Consider the following 18124-nt stretch of genomic DNA (forward strand, 5'->3'; position numbering starts at 1 on the left):
CTTTGACAGGTAAAAATGAAATTCAGTTTTACGTCTAACGATTACACCGTGTTGGTTAGAGACGACGATGATGAGAATGAATGAAATGGTGGAATGAAAAAGTAGATGGAAACGGGAGAACCGAAAAACTCACGCACATAGTGTTTGTTCACCATAAAAGGTGCGACATAATTGGATGTCTAGCCAGTATATACCTACACAATGACGTTAGAAAATAAACTTACCTTGTGTGATGCCTTTTCTGAACGACAATAAACGTAATACCGGGTTTGTAGTCTCCTTCCAATTTTATACATGCTTCTCGAATAGCAGTCAGTTCATGTTGCAAAACCTAAAAAGAGAAAGAGGAAAATTTATACGAGGTTTACAATTAAAAATTGTCTCTTTGCTTAATATACATCTGTCATAATTCCTAATTAACTAAATATACAATTTCTTTCTCAATTAAAATATCAATAATACCTATTCTTGCATAATTTCGGAATATTTTAGAGGATATCAAGCTTTTTACACTATATTGAAGGCAATACAACAACAATAATAAAATGAATGAAAAGTGTGCGCTAGACTTTTCTCCAAATGCACTTTCTGCTACTAATTTTTCTGCATCTTTACAAGATCAAGAACAAAATTCAATACTTGTCACCTTATAATATTTCAATGTAATTGCCTGTAGGATGGAGGTGGAGGAACTGTTCATAATTACAGCACTGTCTACAGCAATGTTTTTGTAGCTCACATATAGTGACGAATGAACATTGTATTTACGAACACACTGTAATAACACAAAAATATTAGGAGTCCTACTTTCATTCTACGCCATTGTGTACCTGTCTCCTACTACAAATTTTATATTGTATACTGTAATAAGTATTATTCCTATAGTAACTGATATATTATTTACAATAACAATTAACCAGTTCTATATTCAAGACAATAGAAAACATTGCTATGGTTATTAATATACTGAAGCATATTTTAATACTGATTATTCACGATAACAGACCACATTGCCAAAAACTATTGCCTTAATTTTGTTCTGTGAGCAACTAAGCCATTCGAACCGTATGGCGGTAAAATGCATGCAATGTTAGTAACTGAATTTATGATACATTTTGTATTTTTTGTAAAGATGTATTGGCATTTTATTTATTTATCTTTTCAGAAATGCACACAGCTGTATTACTCGCATGTTACATAATGAAGGGTAAGGGAAAAAAAAGAAGGAATATCACAAAACTGCATTTTCGAGAAAACGGCGATTTAATATTGAAAACCGCGTAAGAAGAACAGGGTTAGTTAAATCTTTTGCCCATTTTACATGAACATTTCTACATCTACCCATGAATGGCACATACAGTCAAATAGTACCGAGTCACCAACAGATAGGACAAAGCACCCGAAAAAGCATATACATGGACATTCCTTGTTTTTTCCCCTTACCCCTTCATATGATAGCGTAGTTGTGGAATCAGAGTATATGAACACTATTTACTATCGTTTGACCATGGTTACATTATAGGATTAAGAAAAATGCAGCATACATTTTCCTGGCAGGTGAATATATCTTGAACTTTTCGCAACATATAAAGCAAAAGTATCTCTCATAAAAATCGGACAGATATCACTGCTTTACTTGGGTAAAATTATTATATATCCTAGAAATTTATGAAGAATTCCCATATACACAGTTCAACAATTATATAAATGAGATTGATTTCATTGTGCAGAAAATAAAGATGTTGGGAAGAAATGATTTTATGCTAACAAAAGAGACAGGCTTTGTTTATGAGTCGACAACACTGCTTCGCTGCACGCTAAGAATTGCCACGATAGCGCAAAGAAGTAGGAAACGACAGCAAAAATGCAAAAGAGATCGTGGAAATTATACCTGTTTGTCTCGTACGCATTCAGATGGCATGAAAAATTTAAGTGTTATCAGGGCGTCTACTGAAATTCCAAAATGAAATTTCGTGACCTTTTCTTTACCAAACCATAAAATTTAGCAACATTCTCAAGAGCGAGTTTGGGTGCGAATTTTCATGCATGCTATATAAGCGTGCTTTCCTTGCGATTTGGTAGCGTCTAAAGCCGACAATAGACATTTTTGGTGGTGAATTTTGACGCTTTATAGAACAAAATTTTCCAATCTATACTTATATTTGTACAGATAAAAAAATCGTGACCCAAAAGCTAAATTTCTTGACTTTCATGACAGTTTTTTGATTTCGTGACTTTTGCATGACTTTCGTGACCGATAGACACCGTGATTATGGAATGAACTGAAGAGGCAAAAACCTGTTCATCCAATTTCAGTACATACAAAAAATCTCATCACAAAAGTGACGGAACGTCATACAAAAAATCGTTGTGTAACAGATTTTCGGAATCTTTCTGGCAGAGTAGTTTAGTACAAGCTGGGAGACCATTCGTCACATTCTCGGTTTGTATGCTATTCTTTGTCTGACCAACAAAAGATGGATATGGTCATTATGAAAGGGATGTTCTTGAAACTGCTAGAAGGGTTATATCTCGCAACGATTATTATGTTAACTCTAAAGTAATACTTACATGAAGAAATTGTCCTTCGGAAACACCGTCCCTATATAAAATTATTCGGTGAGGTTTATATCCTCCGGTACTCTTGTAAAACATTATCAGTAGTTCCCTGCAATTAACATATAAATAGTTAGTGCAATATTTGAAGAATTTATTAAATAGCAAAGACAACATCAATTAATAAACAATTTACTTCTCGTAAACTTGGGTGGTCCCATTTGAATCTCACCAGCAGAGGACACCGTTTTGTAGATCAAAACAAACCCTCAATTACATGTATAAACTAGAAATAAAAAATATAACCTCACTTTGCCCCAAAACAGATGGATTAAATTCGCGTAGGAACATTGCGCTGAAGAGACAATCGAACAACTCTCACAAACAGCTGAGTGAATAGATTAATTTATTAGATCCTAGTGTCCCTTTTCAGCACCGAGGCTACATGGGACGTGGACTTCCAACAATTGAAGGTGGAATCTACAACCGTGATGTGTTCAAATTTGACGGCTTTCCCACCAGAAATCGAATCCGGTATCCTGTGCACTAAGGACGCACACGCACTATACCCTGTTTCATGTAAGCTGACGGGAAAAAGAAGTTTTTTCCCCACCACGCTCTAGTACAGGTGGATGTTGGTGTTCCGTCTTCCACCATCAGCCCCCGCACACGGAGGTATAGTGTGTATAATAACGCTACGTATTTTAAAACAATTACATTTGCCTGCATTAGTGAGGTAACATGTGTTGTTATAATGGAAATTTTATTGAACTCTACTGTTTATTTTCCTTCTTTGTGGCAATCGGGCTTGTGACAATGTTGGAATGGCAAGGGATGGCAGGATTGATAATTGAATTTTTATTTTCTTATTGATACAATAATTTCATAATAATATGAAATCGAAACCCTTAAATGAAATCTTTATAAGTTTACGTCCCACGTTTATGCCGGCTAGGCCAAAGGAGACTGAGAAATGAATGAAATGGTGGAATGAAGAAAATGGGAGGAAACGGGAGGGGAGGGCTGTAAGTAAACTGTTCTTTTCCCTGTTGAACACTCAGGCACTGTGACAGTTGTTTATGTTGCTCGTGCTTTTAATCTAAGATCAAAAATACACTTTTTGTAATATATTCAATTTAGCATATAAATACTGTACCTTATAGATTATTTTCACATGCCCACACTCCTTTTTTTCTTTCTTAAATTATGCGAAATGTACAGAGAGCTTTACCTGATCTTATATTGAATTTCAGTTAATTTCTCTCTCCACGTACCTTTTTAACCTAGTTATTGGTCAAAGTATTCCCAACAATCTCTTTTTATAAAGATTATTCTACTTTTTCCAACTTTCAAATTTGAAAACTAACTTGCCCCAGGTAATTATGTATGCTGTTTTACATTCATACATGCTTGGAATCCATCGAGTCATTAACTGCATCAGCAGAGAGAAAAATATGGTATAAAAGATGAAAGTGGAGAGAGAAATGTGGAGGAAGTTAACCTACCTCACCATGGAGCTCAACTCTTGAATAACTTCTTGCCTATGTTGCTGAACACGAACGGTAGCTGCATATCGAGAAGGATGAGCGTCCATGGATCCTACAACGGCAGCAATGGAAGGCTTCTTATTGTCCCCTGCTGGTGGGTGTGTAACATCAGCACCGAGAAAGATCACAGGTTCATTGAACACCTACAAAAAGGAAAAGAAAATGTTTAGGTTAACGTGGGGCAATTATTGCAAGGGCCTATAATTTCATGTATTTGTTTTAAAATTTAATTCACTATATGTGTTATTTAACGTAACAGCTAAACATGACAAGCACAATTGGTTTAAAAAAACTGTTTTTAGTACCTGTTATAAGCAATAAATAAATAAATAAAGCCTTTCATTCGCCACATCCGAGGATTTCATAGCAGTTTGCCTGGTGTTAATTTTTAAGTCACCCATTAAAAAATGTTTCAGTAATATACGCGGTTTTAAAATATTCCAAAACATTATACCTATATATAAATAGTCTCATTATTTATTAATATAAATGATATGATTTACCAGGGTTAACATTATTGCCCAATTTTTTATGCTATGGAGTAACTATGGCCATATATAATACAGGGTGTCTATTAAAATTCCAAAATGAAATTTCATGACTTTTTCGTGACCTTTTCTTTACCAAATCATAAAATTTCTATCATTTTCAAAAGCGAATTTCCGTGCGAATTAGGCCGAATTTTCATCCATGCGATAGAAACGTACTTTGCTTGTGATTCGGTAGCGTCTTAAGTCGGCCATAGACATTTTGGTGGTGAATTTTGACGTTTCACAGAACAAAATTTTCCAATCTGTACTTATATTTGTACAGTTAAAAAAAAAAAAAAAATCGTGACCCAAAAGCGTGACTTTTATGACCGTTTTCTGATTTCGTGACCGATAGACACCCTGTAATATATATATATATATATATATATATATATATATATATATATATATATATATATATATATATATATATATATATATGAAGAAAATGTATCAGAACAATGCAATGTAAATCAATACTTACAAAAGGTGACACTAACAGCCTTTATAGAGACTGCAAGTCATTACGCACAGCAAATTATCTTTTAAGCATCACTGTATACTTATATTGTACAATTCACATACAATTAGAAACAACATAAATACTGAAAAATAATCCTACCTTTGGTCTAATGCTTGGAACTAAAATGCTGTTGATTCCACCCAGCTTTACATTGATTTTCAAACACAAATTCGATAGTGTTTGAGGAGAAGTCTTGTTTACATTTTTTGCTTGAACACACTGTGTAGCCATTCCCAAAACCGTATCTCCAACTCTCTTCACTTCAGCTGTAAGTCAAAAAAACACAATATGAAATAATTTAGTAACTAGGGTTCGTATTTTCAAGCTCAATTAATTAGGTTTTAAAAGTCCAAAATAGACATGCTCAATGTGATTACTCAAAACGGATATGTTTTGGATTTACCATCCTATGGTTATTCTCTATATGGTTAACGAAACAGGAAAGAGTGTACGAGAGCGAAGAAGTCGAGAATACCCCACGAAAATCCATACACAAAAGTGCATTATAAGCACATGCTGTGGGAGAGAGTCATTTTATCACATGTGAGCTATAAGATACTCAATGTCCTTTCCCTTATTAAAAAGCAAAAAATAATAATGCAAATTTTATAGACTGTAATTTAAATGAATGCACAGCTTATTTTTGAACTGGAGGAAAACAAAATGTTGTAATGAAGCGCAAGTTCAGGGTTGATAAGATCATTTTGTGAAAGTAAATACAACAAATAAATTAGAATACCGCAAACTACGTTATATTGCTAACCAACGCATATTAACATTGATCATATTCTTCCATTCATTTTCAGAAAAAAACTGTTTCAATATACGTACACTGAAATATGTTAAAGCCACGCTATTTAGCTTGAACCGAAGTGCAGAGAACATCGCTCCCAATTTTAAGTTTAGAATGACTATACCAAAATTAACTTAAGTGTGATATTATGAACCAATTTTTAGAATGTTCATTTTACTTTGTACAATGGACTCTTTATTTACGTTTAAACCCCATCTGTGGGAACCGGACCGATACTATACTCTCATAGACTTTGCTTATACGTCATGATAATGCTCCAGCCAATGTATGTACACTCATGTCCAAAATGATTGTCGCACATCTATAACTGTCTTCTTGTAAGAATATAATTTGATAATGAATTTGCAGGATACTTTTAATACTGATACTATATGTATAATCGGGAATTATATATTTGTAGTAAATTTCATGGAAAAGAATTATAAATAAGAAAATCAGAATGAGTAAAACAAAATGTTGCTAAATAGACAAGGAAGTTTTATTGTTCTTATTTACTGCTCTTTTGACATGAAATTTGTCGATTATACACATACTAACATTATAAGAAATACCGGGCGAATTCGTTATCAAATTATATTCCTACAACAACATATTTATAGGCATGCGACAATAATTTTGGACATGAGTGTACAGACGAAATTAATAAAAAAATTGTATGAAATGGAGGGTTTTGAGATTACTTTTTATGCCTGGGTTCTAGATCCGTGGGCGGGGCTTCGTGAGAAAAGCGGGAAGAGACATACAATATTGTAGATGGCCGCTTGCTAAGAACACATGCACAGAAAAACTTCTACTCAATTAATTAGTAATTTCTTTTAATTTTTTTAAACCTTTATATACCATATATGTAAATTGTAGTGTTGCAGTTATCAAGGACAAAAATATAAAAAATCGTAAGTGTATTTGATTCACGATTTTTCTCGATACTAGTTCCACTTGTTAATCCGCATATACTAGGTTTCCTTACATTATGATACAGTGAAATCAAACTGCTGAAGTTATTGTTTTTACTAAAACTACTAATATGGTTTACTGTGGTTGTTTGTGGCAAGGTTGAAACAAAACTTCGTTTTGTTTGAATCATTATTACAATTTGCCGGGAAAAACCATTTGTATGTAGATAGCTTTGTATGCATTTAGGTTGCCATTAGTGAAGCTGTCAATGCACAGGTGCTGGACGGACTTCAAATTTGATTTCCGAGCTTGGTTATCACGTTGGTTTGTTTTGCCACCCGCAGTAATCATAATACAATTTTTAGATACACCTTCTTTATAGGTAGGAGATTAACATATGTAAAAATCTTCACGGCGAAAATAGTCCAGGATTTCGAATGGACGAAAGTGTAAAACCATTACCTAAAATATGCAAACACCGAGAAAATATCTAACTTTACAACCACGAAGTATATACCCTGCATTTATTAAAACTACAACCCTTTCTACACGGGAGTAGAAATTCTTAGATTATTTTCATGAAACCAGTTTTTCCATACTACATGAAACATGTACAGAACATTTTTATTTAAAAAAAAATGCGTGGGTCCATCGTAGGTTCTGAAAAAGTGGACCCACACAATTGTGCGTGTTTTGAAGCCGTAGTGAGTGTGAAAAATTATAAATATTGTATAATACAGAAAAGCTACCCGCACGATTGCGCGAGCACGGGCCGAAAAAGATACTCCAAAAATTAAAATTAGCGTAAGGACAAAAATTAGTCTTAACCCCGATCATAACTGTTGATTAAACGTACCCAAAATGTAAGGGTACTACTCTAGATATAAACGACAAAATTCTACGTAAGTTGACTCCCTAAATGACTATTTCCCCCCTCACTATTTACTATTTTGCACATTACCACTGAATTTGAATTCTGCGCACTAAAATATTTATAAATTCATTAAACAGAAGATTGTTTATTCATATTCTGTAACATTCGAAAGTGTATAGCAAAATTTAGAATCAATAGATTGGTGAATTTACATTGTAATTAAAAAGGAGTTTCATTTTTTACGTTTTGAAATTAATCAATGCAGTATGAAATTTAGTCAATTTATGAAATCTACTTTAGTGCTCTTCTAGGTTAAGAACACCTGACTATGCTATTAGCTAAGGATAGAAGTCAGTGGAGAGCTTTTGTGAACGCGGCATTGAACCTCCGGGTTCCATAGGCCATATAGTTTTTTTTTTTTTTTTTTTTTTTTTTTTTTTTTTTTTTTTTTTTTTTTTTTAACTATGATATTTACTAAGACATAACACGGGCGCTTACACTTCCTTATTAGCCAAACGTGCTGAAAATTAAATAATCATATTTTCATACATGAATTCTCTATTCATTCAAATGGTTTAAAACAGTTCAATCATCGTCGTCTTAGTTATTCACAAAGCTTAAATTTCTTCAGTAAATATTAATAAACATTGTAAAAGGACCAAAAAAAAACTTTTTTTAAAAAAACATTTTTCCTACGGGTATGATGGCTCAGTGACGGACCTCTCCCCTCTGATGTGAGAGGTCTCTAGTTCGATCCCAGACCATGGGAGTTTGTGATGAACAACATAGTGTCTGTGGGGGTTTTGATGGAATTCTCCCGTTTCTTCCCACATTCTCATTGCACCATTTATTTCATAATCGTTCACTTCTATATCACCGCCTCATCTATTTTACAACAGAACTTAATAATGAGACGTAAAACTCGCAATTTCATTTTAATTCTTCACTGAAATCCATAATATAATAATGATTTCATCAGATTAAGAGCATAACATTCAAAATTTTTCTACATTTCACCAGTCAGCAATGCCTGCTTAAGAATGAATACAAATGCATTATCTGGTGGCATAAGATAATGAAAGACATTCAGTTCGGAGCTCCTGATATTCTGGACTTCGACTCGACCTGAAATATCTTGAGGTCTATCTCGACATCATATCTTTCACTCCTTGAATTTCATTGAATTTCACTGATAACGGAATTCGCACTGATAGTTTTGTCCCAACTTTTCGTTTAATTTGGGAAGCTCTAAGGTAAAATATTCTTTTATTGTTGGCCACTGAGTTGTAAATAAAAGCTTCGTTGTTTCATGAACAGGACTAATATTAAGAGGCGCAGTGTTACATACTTACCGTAGACAGGCGTTTTACCAGGAAGAACTACTACAACTAGCTGCAAGCCTGGGAAAGTTGACTTGAGATACCTGAACATTGGTTCAACTTGGTCAGGGCCAGTTGCGTATTTACCTAAAAACAAAGTAATTCAATGTTTTAATATTACATACTACAACTCATACAATAATGATTTATCATCTAAGTTGTGCTATAAAAACACACACCTTCACTTTAAAAGTTTAGCATTATCAGCAGTCGCACGTTTCGAAGTAAGTTGAAGAAAGACTGTACAGTATGGAAGAAAATCTATCTTTCGTTGCTACAATCCTAGCTACAAACAACGATACACGGACTGACCGGTTTCCATATAGACGAAATGCAGAAATTTCATTATGGTGAAGCGCTGAACCGTGAAAGTTCCACCATTCATGCAGTGGTGTATAAGGTGTCTGCCAGCGAAGTAATGGTATTGTGCGAATAATACTGGCGCTCCGAGTAAACTGACACTGAGGATATAACACTGTCCAATGCAGGACTCCAGTTGTTCCAGCATAGTTATCAACGGTGCCACAAACATGAATTTACTGTTGGATGCCATGGTGTGACGATATGCAGCGCGACCGTCTTCAAACTGTATGTCATTTACTAAGCCATATTTGAAATGCGACCCATGGAAAGTTGATACCACTGGGTTATGTGGAATTAAAGACACTCACAGCTCCGAAGAATCCACAACACAGCATGATATGGAACCAGTTTGTGAGAGTTTCACTCAAATTATTAGCATCCCATTCATAAAATGTTACATCTCAAGGGGGATCCATAAGGCGAATGTTCATGTACTAACAACCAACCAGGTCGTACAACGGAAAATAAACTCCAAAAGGCTGTACGAGCACCACATACTGGAACACAGGTGAAAGATTGTAGCCAGTAAAGTCGAAGTGTACATATATCCGACTGACTGGTCAAGGTTCGAGCAATTACGTAGAGGTGTCCCGCAGAAGGACGAAGCAACTTGGTTTATGTAGTGTACTAAACGTTATCCAAGCAGATTTGGGCTTCATTTTGTTAAGAGGAAAATTGAAGCTGCAAATTGAACGGGAAATGTTTTGACGGATATTTAATCCCCACACTGTATGCAGCCAACACCAACTGGGTGGAACTGATCAGGACAAAGAGATCAAGTCTCACAGCCAAATCATCCCTGACATTCTACAGACGAATGAAGCTTAAAACTAGGTTGATGCTAGTTTATTCATCGAAATCCCAGTAGAGTTCTGATGCCAGACCAATATATTTCCGTGCCTTTCTTCTCGTAATACTAATAGACCCGTCGAAAACCACACGTAAAGAGCCTTTAGTTTACAATGATGCAAATAAATCTACTTTGGATCACATACCATATTAATGAAAAAAACGATGAGAGAGACCATATGCACTTTGAAATTTTATTGCATCTGGAAATAGAGAGCTTTAAGACTCTTTGCACACTTTTCGGAATAGATCACTGGCAAGAATAAAGTAATTTAGAAGTATTCTTTTTTCTGACCCATCTTTTTGTAATTTCGTAATTGTTTTAAGCTCCAGTGACATCTACTAGTTTGGTAAAATTCATCACCTAAGAAAATATTGTTTGCTACACTCTCAGTTTTTCATTGAAATGACGGAAGAAAAGCAGCGTTCGATTTAGAATATTAAGTAATAATAAAACCACACTAAATTTCCAAGTACCATTTGATTAGAGGATGATTTGGGAAATGAAGATTTGTGAGAAACTGTGGTTATCATAAAACTGAAGATCCACTTAATAGATTGCGTACTCCCAATTTCCCAGTTCTTGGGAATTCGGATACAGCACTAAATAGAGAGCACTATATGGACACATTCAAAACCAAAGAACAGCTTACACAGTTTGTAGAATGACGAAGTTGTTCTTTTTTTAATATTTCATGTTTACACGAAGAAGTAATCTAATTATTTTCCTCTACCTAAACTCATAAACAGCTGTTCAAATTTAAATCTGTTTAGCAGTTCGCTACGCAAAAAGCAAAATCTTAAAATTACTGATAAAATATAACATCTCCCTTTCACAATTCACAATCAATGAAAGGATGTTACTATAGAAATCCTCTGAGTGCTAAGAAGTTACAAATGAAAATCTTTTTTTCACTATTAAATAAATTCTATTACTAATAAGATAACTATTGAACAACTCACAGAAGCATGGCTGACCAATTATTGGCATCCCAGCGTCATTACTTATTTTTTGAAGCTGCTGTGTAAAATTCCTGAAAAGGATAAAATTAACCATTTAAAAAAATGAATCACAGAAGACTGAAAGATAAACAGAATTAAATTGCTGAATAATTCTTAATTAGTGTGACGTGAATTTAAATGTTATACGTTGCAAAACCAACACAACAATTCAAGTTTATTGAAAACCATGGTTACGGATAAATTTTCGAATATTTATTTTTGACCACGGCTTATTTTATATCACTTTTAATCTTACCAACTTGTTACTATGTATAAAGAATTGATAATAAATACAATAAAGAAAATATTTAAATAATCGAAAGGATAAATACTTGATTATGAAATAATTTTCTACAAGATGAAGACATTACTTCAACACTATTCATATGCAATTCAATTTTAAACACTGTTGCTATTCTCGAAGTATTACTTAAATAAAATCACTATACACAATATATTATATAACAATGTGTACCATATTTGAGAGGCTAAAATATGAAATGCTATAGGAACAATTAATGGGAGAGACAATTATTGAAATAAAACAAGAAAAACTAAGGGATCTGAATAAAAATACAATATCAACTAAATATACAAAACACAATGTTTATCAAGAACATTATCAGTGCTTTTGGTGAAAAGGACAGAGAGATCTGTACCATTTATACAATTACCTCACTGAGGTAAAGATTATTATTGTAGATAGAAGAAAAAGAAGTTTCTGTATGGCGAAAGGGAGATGATGTGCCTATATTTTTGAAACCTAATCCATTCCATTTAATCCTCGAAGTTAATATTTTTACAAACTATTTTCCCGTGCCAATGGCTAGAGTTCAGTAGGCAAAAATTAGAAGGAACACTTGATGAACAAATAATATTCATAAAATTATCCCAAAAATACATTCTCATCTATTACCGTTGTATATTAAATATATATTGCTATTCTTAACATTTAATATACAGTAAACCCACTATTTAACGGACTAATAAAAATGAAATGAAATCTGAGTTTTACGTCCCACGGTTATGCCGGTTAGGCTAAAGGAGACTGTGATGATGAGAAATGAATGAAATGGTGGAATGAAGAAACTGGGAAAAAACGGGAGAACCCCGAGAAAACCCACGCACACGGTGTTTGTCCAACTTGCTCCTTTAGTTAAATTTTATCCGTTAAATCTGAAATACGTTGATTTGAGGGCAGTTCAGTCCAAAGTTTACTGTATATATAAAAAATATTTTCTCTACTTCAACAGGCAGGCATACAGGGAATCTATGTACTTCAAGCACGTTTTCACTTGTTCGGCAGTGTTACTGTATTCCATACCACAGCAATTGATTTATGGACACATTTTTAAATAATAAAAAATCGTACTAAGTTTTAAAGGATGAGTGAGAAAATCTATTTCATTTAATTTAGTTTTTGCACGATTTTGACTAGTACGTTTAAAACAAATAACCAAAGTATGTTTAATTTGCAACATAGAAAATTTTAATAAACTGAACGTGTATGATATATGGAAACAGAATAAACATTCCAAACAAAAAATCGAATTAAGCCTACGTAAAATTTTAAAAGGTCTTGCTTTAATATTAGAGTTATCATTTTGTTATTAGAACTCAACTTCGTAAATGTGGTTAACTCAACAATGCTTCCACCAGAATGTGAGTTTTTGTATTCTTATACAAGAACGAAATTATGAAGGTCGGGGCCTATTATTAATGTGGGCTCCGAACAAAGATCGGGGCTTGCATGCGATGTAATTGACGAATGCGCAGACCATCACAGTATAGCCAGTTCTTCACCACATTATCTCGCCTACAAGAGATATCTGGATTACACAGTCATACCACCGACCCTAACAACAAGATTTGAAATTACGTGGTGCTTTATTGTGGCCTGTTACGTGCTTAGGATGATATAAGCACAGAAACAGTTATTCAGCAGAGGAGACCGCAGGATTTCTTCTAAGTGTGTGTGTGGGGGGGGGGGAGAGAAGAGATTGATATGCAAGCAAAATCGTGAATATACGAGACGCACTCCAAAAGTACGTGCCGTTGTGCTCTGAAGTCTACACTTTTTTTTTTGGGGGGGGGGAGGTCATTTCAGGAAAGCAACTGGATATATTCATATGCAACGTGAGTTACAGAGATACTTCTTTAAGCTGAAGAAGACTCATTGTAATTAAGTGGATGACTGATTCACTGGCGGAAAGAAGATAGTGGAGAAAATGAATAACCCGAAACCGATGAACTGATGTAAACCACTAGCCTAGTTTATACAGCCTGGAATAGAACTTGGAATTATTCCGCACTCGAGACAAATACTCACCTACGACACCCCCCCTTTTATTTATTTATTATTATTATTATTATTATTATTATTTTTTTTTTTAAGTAACAACTATAGTGCAAATATGGAAAATACACCTTTTAACATTTGTTCACGAACTTCACGGTCTAACAATTCTGAAGTTACTGATTTTCTACGCCCATAGATTTTTTGTCTACATGAAAGGGCCTTTACTTAATATAATCCAAATACCAGATGGTTCAATTTGAATGTCTGGTAAGTTTTTAACTGTATTTTTCACTCCAATTCAAAGGTGTTTAAGTGTAGTAAAGAACCATAACCAACTCCCTTGAAAGTCCTCCTGGTATGTAACGCGTTTATTAATTGCTACACATGTGACAGTTTTATTTAATTATTACTGGTAATTCATATAGTTTTGTTACTTTAATTATCTTTAGGTTAATATCTGTGTAATTTATGAATAATCTGTTGTTACAAGGATTCATTTTGAAATGTCATCTTTGAATATTTAGCTTTACGAATCTGTTGAATCCTTTGAAGTAGTTAAGTTGGTACAACAGAAACTAAAATTCTTAATCTTCTGAAAATAACTCCCCATGATTTTTCGACTTCCTCAGTAACTTTTTGTCTTGTCTTCAAATTTATAAAACAAATCAACAACTAAAGATAAAGCACGTACCATAGCTACAAAGGTAGAATTTTACACTTGCAGCAGAAGATAAAATTAGATATTTTCAGGCTTGTTCTACGATATCTACACACTTGCCACTACTCATTTATTTTTCAAAAGAACTTAAACAAATAATTTAATTAGTGAACTTGAACTGTTCTTGTAACTGACACTGATGAATAAGACACATTGAGAAAGAAATGAAATAATGTTTGCTTATATTCCGTGTTCTCCCTCAATATTCGTCGTATGTGCATAATTTCACTGTTTACCATAACCAACTTTTTCAACTGATAATTTTCCTGGAATTTATTTTTTTCAATATAGTTACAGAAAACATTTGTATAAATCACAAAAAATTCTGTTTTGTTTTTCTGTGAATGTTGAATTAACACGAATTATTTCCTGTTGGTTATATCATAGTTCCTTTTACAATACTTTTGAGATTGTGATTGTGATGCATTTCATTAACGTGAGTGAATCTATATCGAAACTCTTACCACAATAATGTTCAGAGATTATATAGTAGGAATGCAGAGATAAGTATATATTTATAAAAATAAGAATGAATGATATTACTGATCATACTGTAACTAAAAGAGAAAAAAAATCTGAGTTGGACAATGTATGCTGAAGTTAGTGTTGCTATGACATATTTTAATAAAATAAATGATAATTATGAGAATGAATGAATTTGCTTATAAACTTAGTTTACGTTATGGGAGTATTCGGTGAAATGATAAACATATATATTTGGAACGGCTGTACAGGTTGTGCGTCAGACGATCGAATTGGCGAAACAAAACTGAATTTTGTTGTAACTGACAACATTCAATATTTTCAGCAACGAACTCTTTCCTAGTTTTCGCTAAATAAGGAATATATTCCAACAATTTTAACACCATAAAAGGAATATATTGAAGTTATAGAGCACAGTTGGCTTACCTCAAAGCATCCTCCCTCACGGTTCTCTGAGGCGCAAAGCACGCAATAGCCCATACTCTAATCTCAACACCTGTGAAAAACTGTTTGCCTCGCATATCCCACACTCCTTGGTTTGGCATTGCTTGCTGTTTTGTCTACACGGGATAAAGAAAATTGCATTATACGTATATATATAAATATAGATATCTATGAAATTTGAACAAATACTTTACCAAAAAGGTTAGATCTAGCCTATGTTAAAAGCGCTCTCGGGTAAAGTACTAAAACTCTGCAATTCTACTATCGCTCTGCATATTTACATATATGTACAAATAATAATATTCACTGGCAACAAACTTAAGTTAAAGGAAAGTCACTCTTCTCAATTATTTAACTGGGAACTTCAAGCATTGTTTTGGGAAGTGGAAAAATTTCTACAAAGTTAGTACATTTCATTTCAAAACTAAGATACTGAAATATATACGGATTATTATTATTATTATTTCCAAGCAATCTTCACAATTCACAAAATAAAATAATAAAACTCATGATACTGCTAAATTTACTGGTTTTGTCAATACTTTTAACTATCAAATCCATGTTCTGATTACTAACATCCGTACATCATTAACTGTAACTCTACATAGTACAACACCTTTCGAGGATAGGATTCTTTTATATTTTTGAAAAGAATAGCCTGTATGTAAATGTACACTATTTTAATACATTCGATGTACCTGACATTAATTTTCAAGTAATACAAACAGGGCAGAAAGAATTTTCCACAGTTTGCGAAATTGTACATAGTAGATTGCTGAGTAATTATCAATGTTCAAATTTACTGATACCTATAAATTAGCTTAATTGTTTTAAGAATTTTTCCCACTGAACAATTATCTGAATTTAAAAAATAGTAACTAATATGTCTTTACACTTCCTATACTGAGTTTCTTATAAATTTCAACCCAAGCAATCAAAAATTGTTTTGCATCTATGGTTAATTCTTTTCCTAAATTTCAAGAATTCTTAGAAAATGTGAATAAATCAAACTATTTACAACTGCCTAGAAGCTTTAAGAGAATGAAAAATTTCAAAAGAATTTACACAAATGATTTAAAAAGTGAACTTGAACTTTCCTTGTAATTGGCACTTTCACAAATAAGATATGAAAATTTGAAAAAAGTACTGTTTATGTGCTTCAGTAATGCATATCTACACTGTCAAACTATAATATATCGAGAAAAGTTTTCATATTAAATACAACTTTAAAAGGCGTATGCAGAGCATCTAATTACTATTATAGCAACTATTTTAATGAACTTAGCGCATAAACACTACAAAAATTCAATTTTTAATTATTTTCTTTAAATCTAATTTAATTTTTACGAACTAGTATTACACTAGCGAAGACCTTCCTTAAGTAACATTCAAAAGACCACCACCTGATTGATCATACTCTAGCAAATTGAATTGGACAAGACCCGTTAAGTTCCTACAGGAATCGTAGCCAATGCACTAAACAGACTGCTAGTAGTGATGTTAGGTAGAAGCTTGATACAATGTAAGGAGTTAAATTTATCAAATTTATCACATCAATGATTAAAGGTAAATGAACAAGAACACGCCATTACTTTCTAGATTCTCTACACTGATATCCATAGCTGAGGAAACCACCTTTCACAGTAATAGCTACAAACAAAGTGGTTTCAAACAAAAAGAGGTACAATGAATGGTTTTCAGCAAACAGTTAATCTGGTAAGTAGAATTCTACAAGATAAGCAGAAAATCCACAATACAATGAATCAACGACCTTCAAAGAAATTTTATAATTATTATTTGAAATTACACTATATTTTTTATCTGTTGAGCTAGAGATGTCTTCAGTGTCATGTTATTTTAAGAAAAAATAATCTTGGAAAACATTTAAAACCAATACTTATGCAAGAAAAAAATATATAGCCTCTGTGCAGAAACTTCGGTGAATGATGGCATACTGCTCACGGTCGTAAGAGTGCTCCACCACTGCACCTTGTAACTGACAGGTCATAAAATGTCTGAACAAGTTCTCAAGCGGCGGCGGCGCTGCAAGTACGCTTATCGTGTGTAAACAGTACACTATAGAATGAAGGTGTAGTGCGCGTAGTAGAAACCAAAAATGGACATCAAAATGGATGCTGTTCTGTTTCAAACTTGGAAACTCAGCGAAAGATTTGAAACTCATGAAATGCTTAAAACAGTTTACAAAGAACATGCTGTCACCTTGAAGTGTGTTTATGAGTGGTATCAACGTTTCCGAGAAGGCTGGAACACCGTGGAAGACGCTCCCCGAACTAGCCGGTCTACAACTGCACGCACCCAGGACACGGTACAGAACTTTTGACCCAGAATCGTCGTGTGACAGTGTCACTGATGGCGAAGGAAAAGGGGAATTGGTCGTGAAACGGCCAACTTCGTAGTGAACCAGAATTTGGGTAAAGGCAAGCTTTGCTCCCGACTCTTGCCCCATACTTTGAAGACGAAACAAATGCAACTTCGGCTTAACGCCTGTGAAGACCTCATCGACATGGCGGATCAAGACCCTAATTTCCTAAAAACCATTGTCATGGGCGACGAGACCTGGCGCCTTAAGCATGACTTCGAAGGAAAGGGTGTCCAGGATCGACAAAAAGCAAGAAGGTGCGAAGTCAGAGATCCCGCATCAAGACCATACTCCTGGTGTTCTTCGACTCTAAGAGCGACATATATCGGATCAAGTGGGTATGCCCCCAGTACGCCAAGCAAGCCGACTGGACCCTTGCTCCACGACAATGCCCGGCAACACACTACCTTTCTATTGCAGCAGTTCCTGGCCAACAGACTTTTCACTCACTTACTCACTCTACTCCCCA

The 18124-nt window shown here is 34.0% G+C and overlaps 1 protein-coding gene across 9 annotated transcripts in view; it reads right to left on the reverse strand.

Annotated features, from left to right (window-relative positions):
- Positions 1-18124, reverse strand: part of AGO1 (protein argonaute-1) — a 259835-nt gene that overhangs the window by 25402 nt on the left and 216309 nt on the right. For all 9 annotated transcript variants that reach the window (XM_081755714.1, XM_081755713.1, XM_081755712.1 and 6 more), the window contains 7 exons: positions 15258-15391; positions 11293-11363; positions 9091-9204; positions 5256-5422; positions 4062-4246; positions 2572-2668; positions 225-331 (listed from right to left, as the gene is read on the reverse strand). In XM_081755714.1, the coding sequence (XP_081611840.1) occupies positions 225-331; positions 2572-2668; positions 4062-4246; positions 5256-5422; positions 9091-9204; positions 11293-11363; positions 15258-15391 (875 nt within the window). The remainder of the gene's footprint in view (positions 1-224; positions 332-2571; positions 2669-4061; positions 4247-5255; positions 5423-9090; positions 9205-11292; positions 11364-15257; positions 15392-18124) is intronic.

The sequence above is a fragment of the Thermobia domestica genome, chromosome 4, assembly GCF_964235325.1.
Source record: "Thermobia domestica chromosome 4, izTheDome1.hap1.1, whole genome shotgun sequence".
In the NCBI taxonomy this organism is placed as follows: domain Eukaryota; kingdom Metazoa; phylum Arthropoda; class Insecta; order Zygentoma; family Lepismatidae; genus Thermobia; species Thermobia domestica.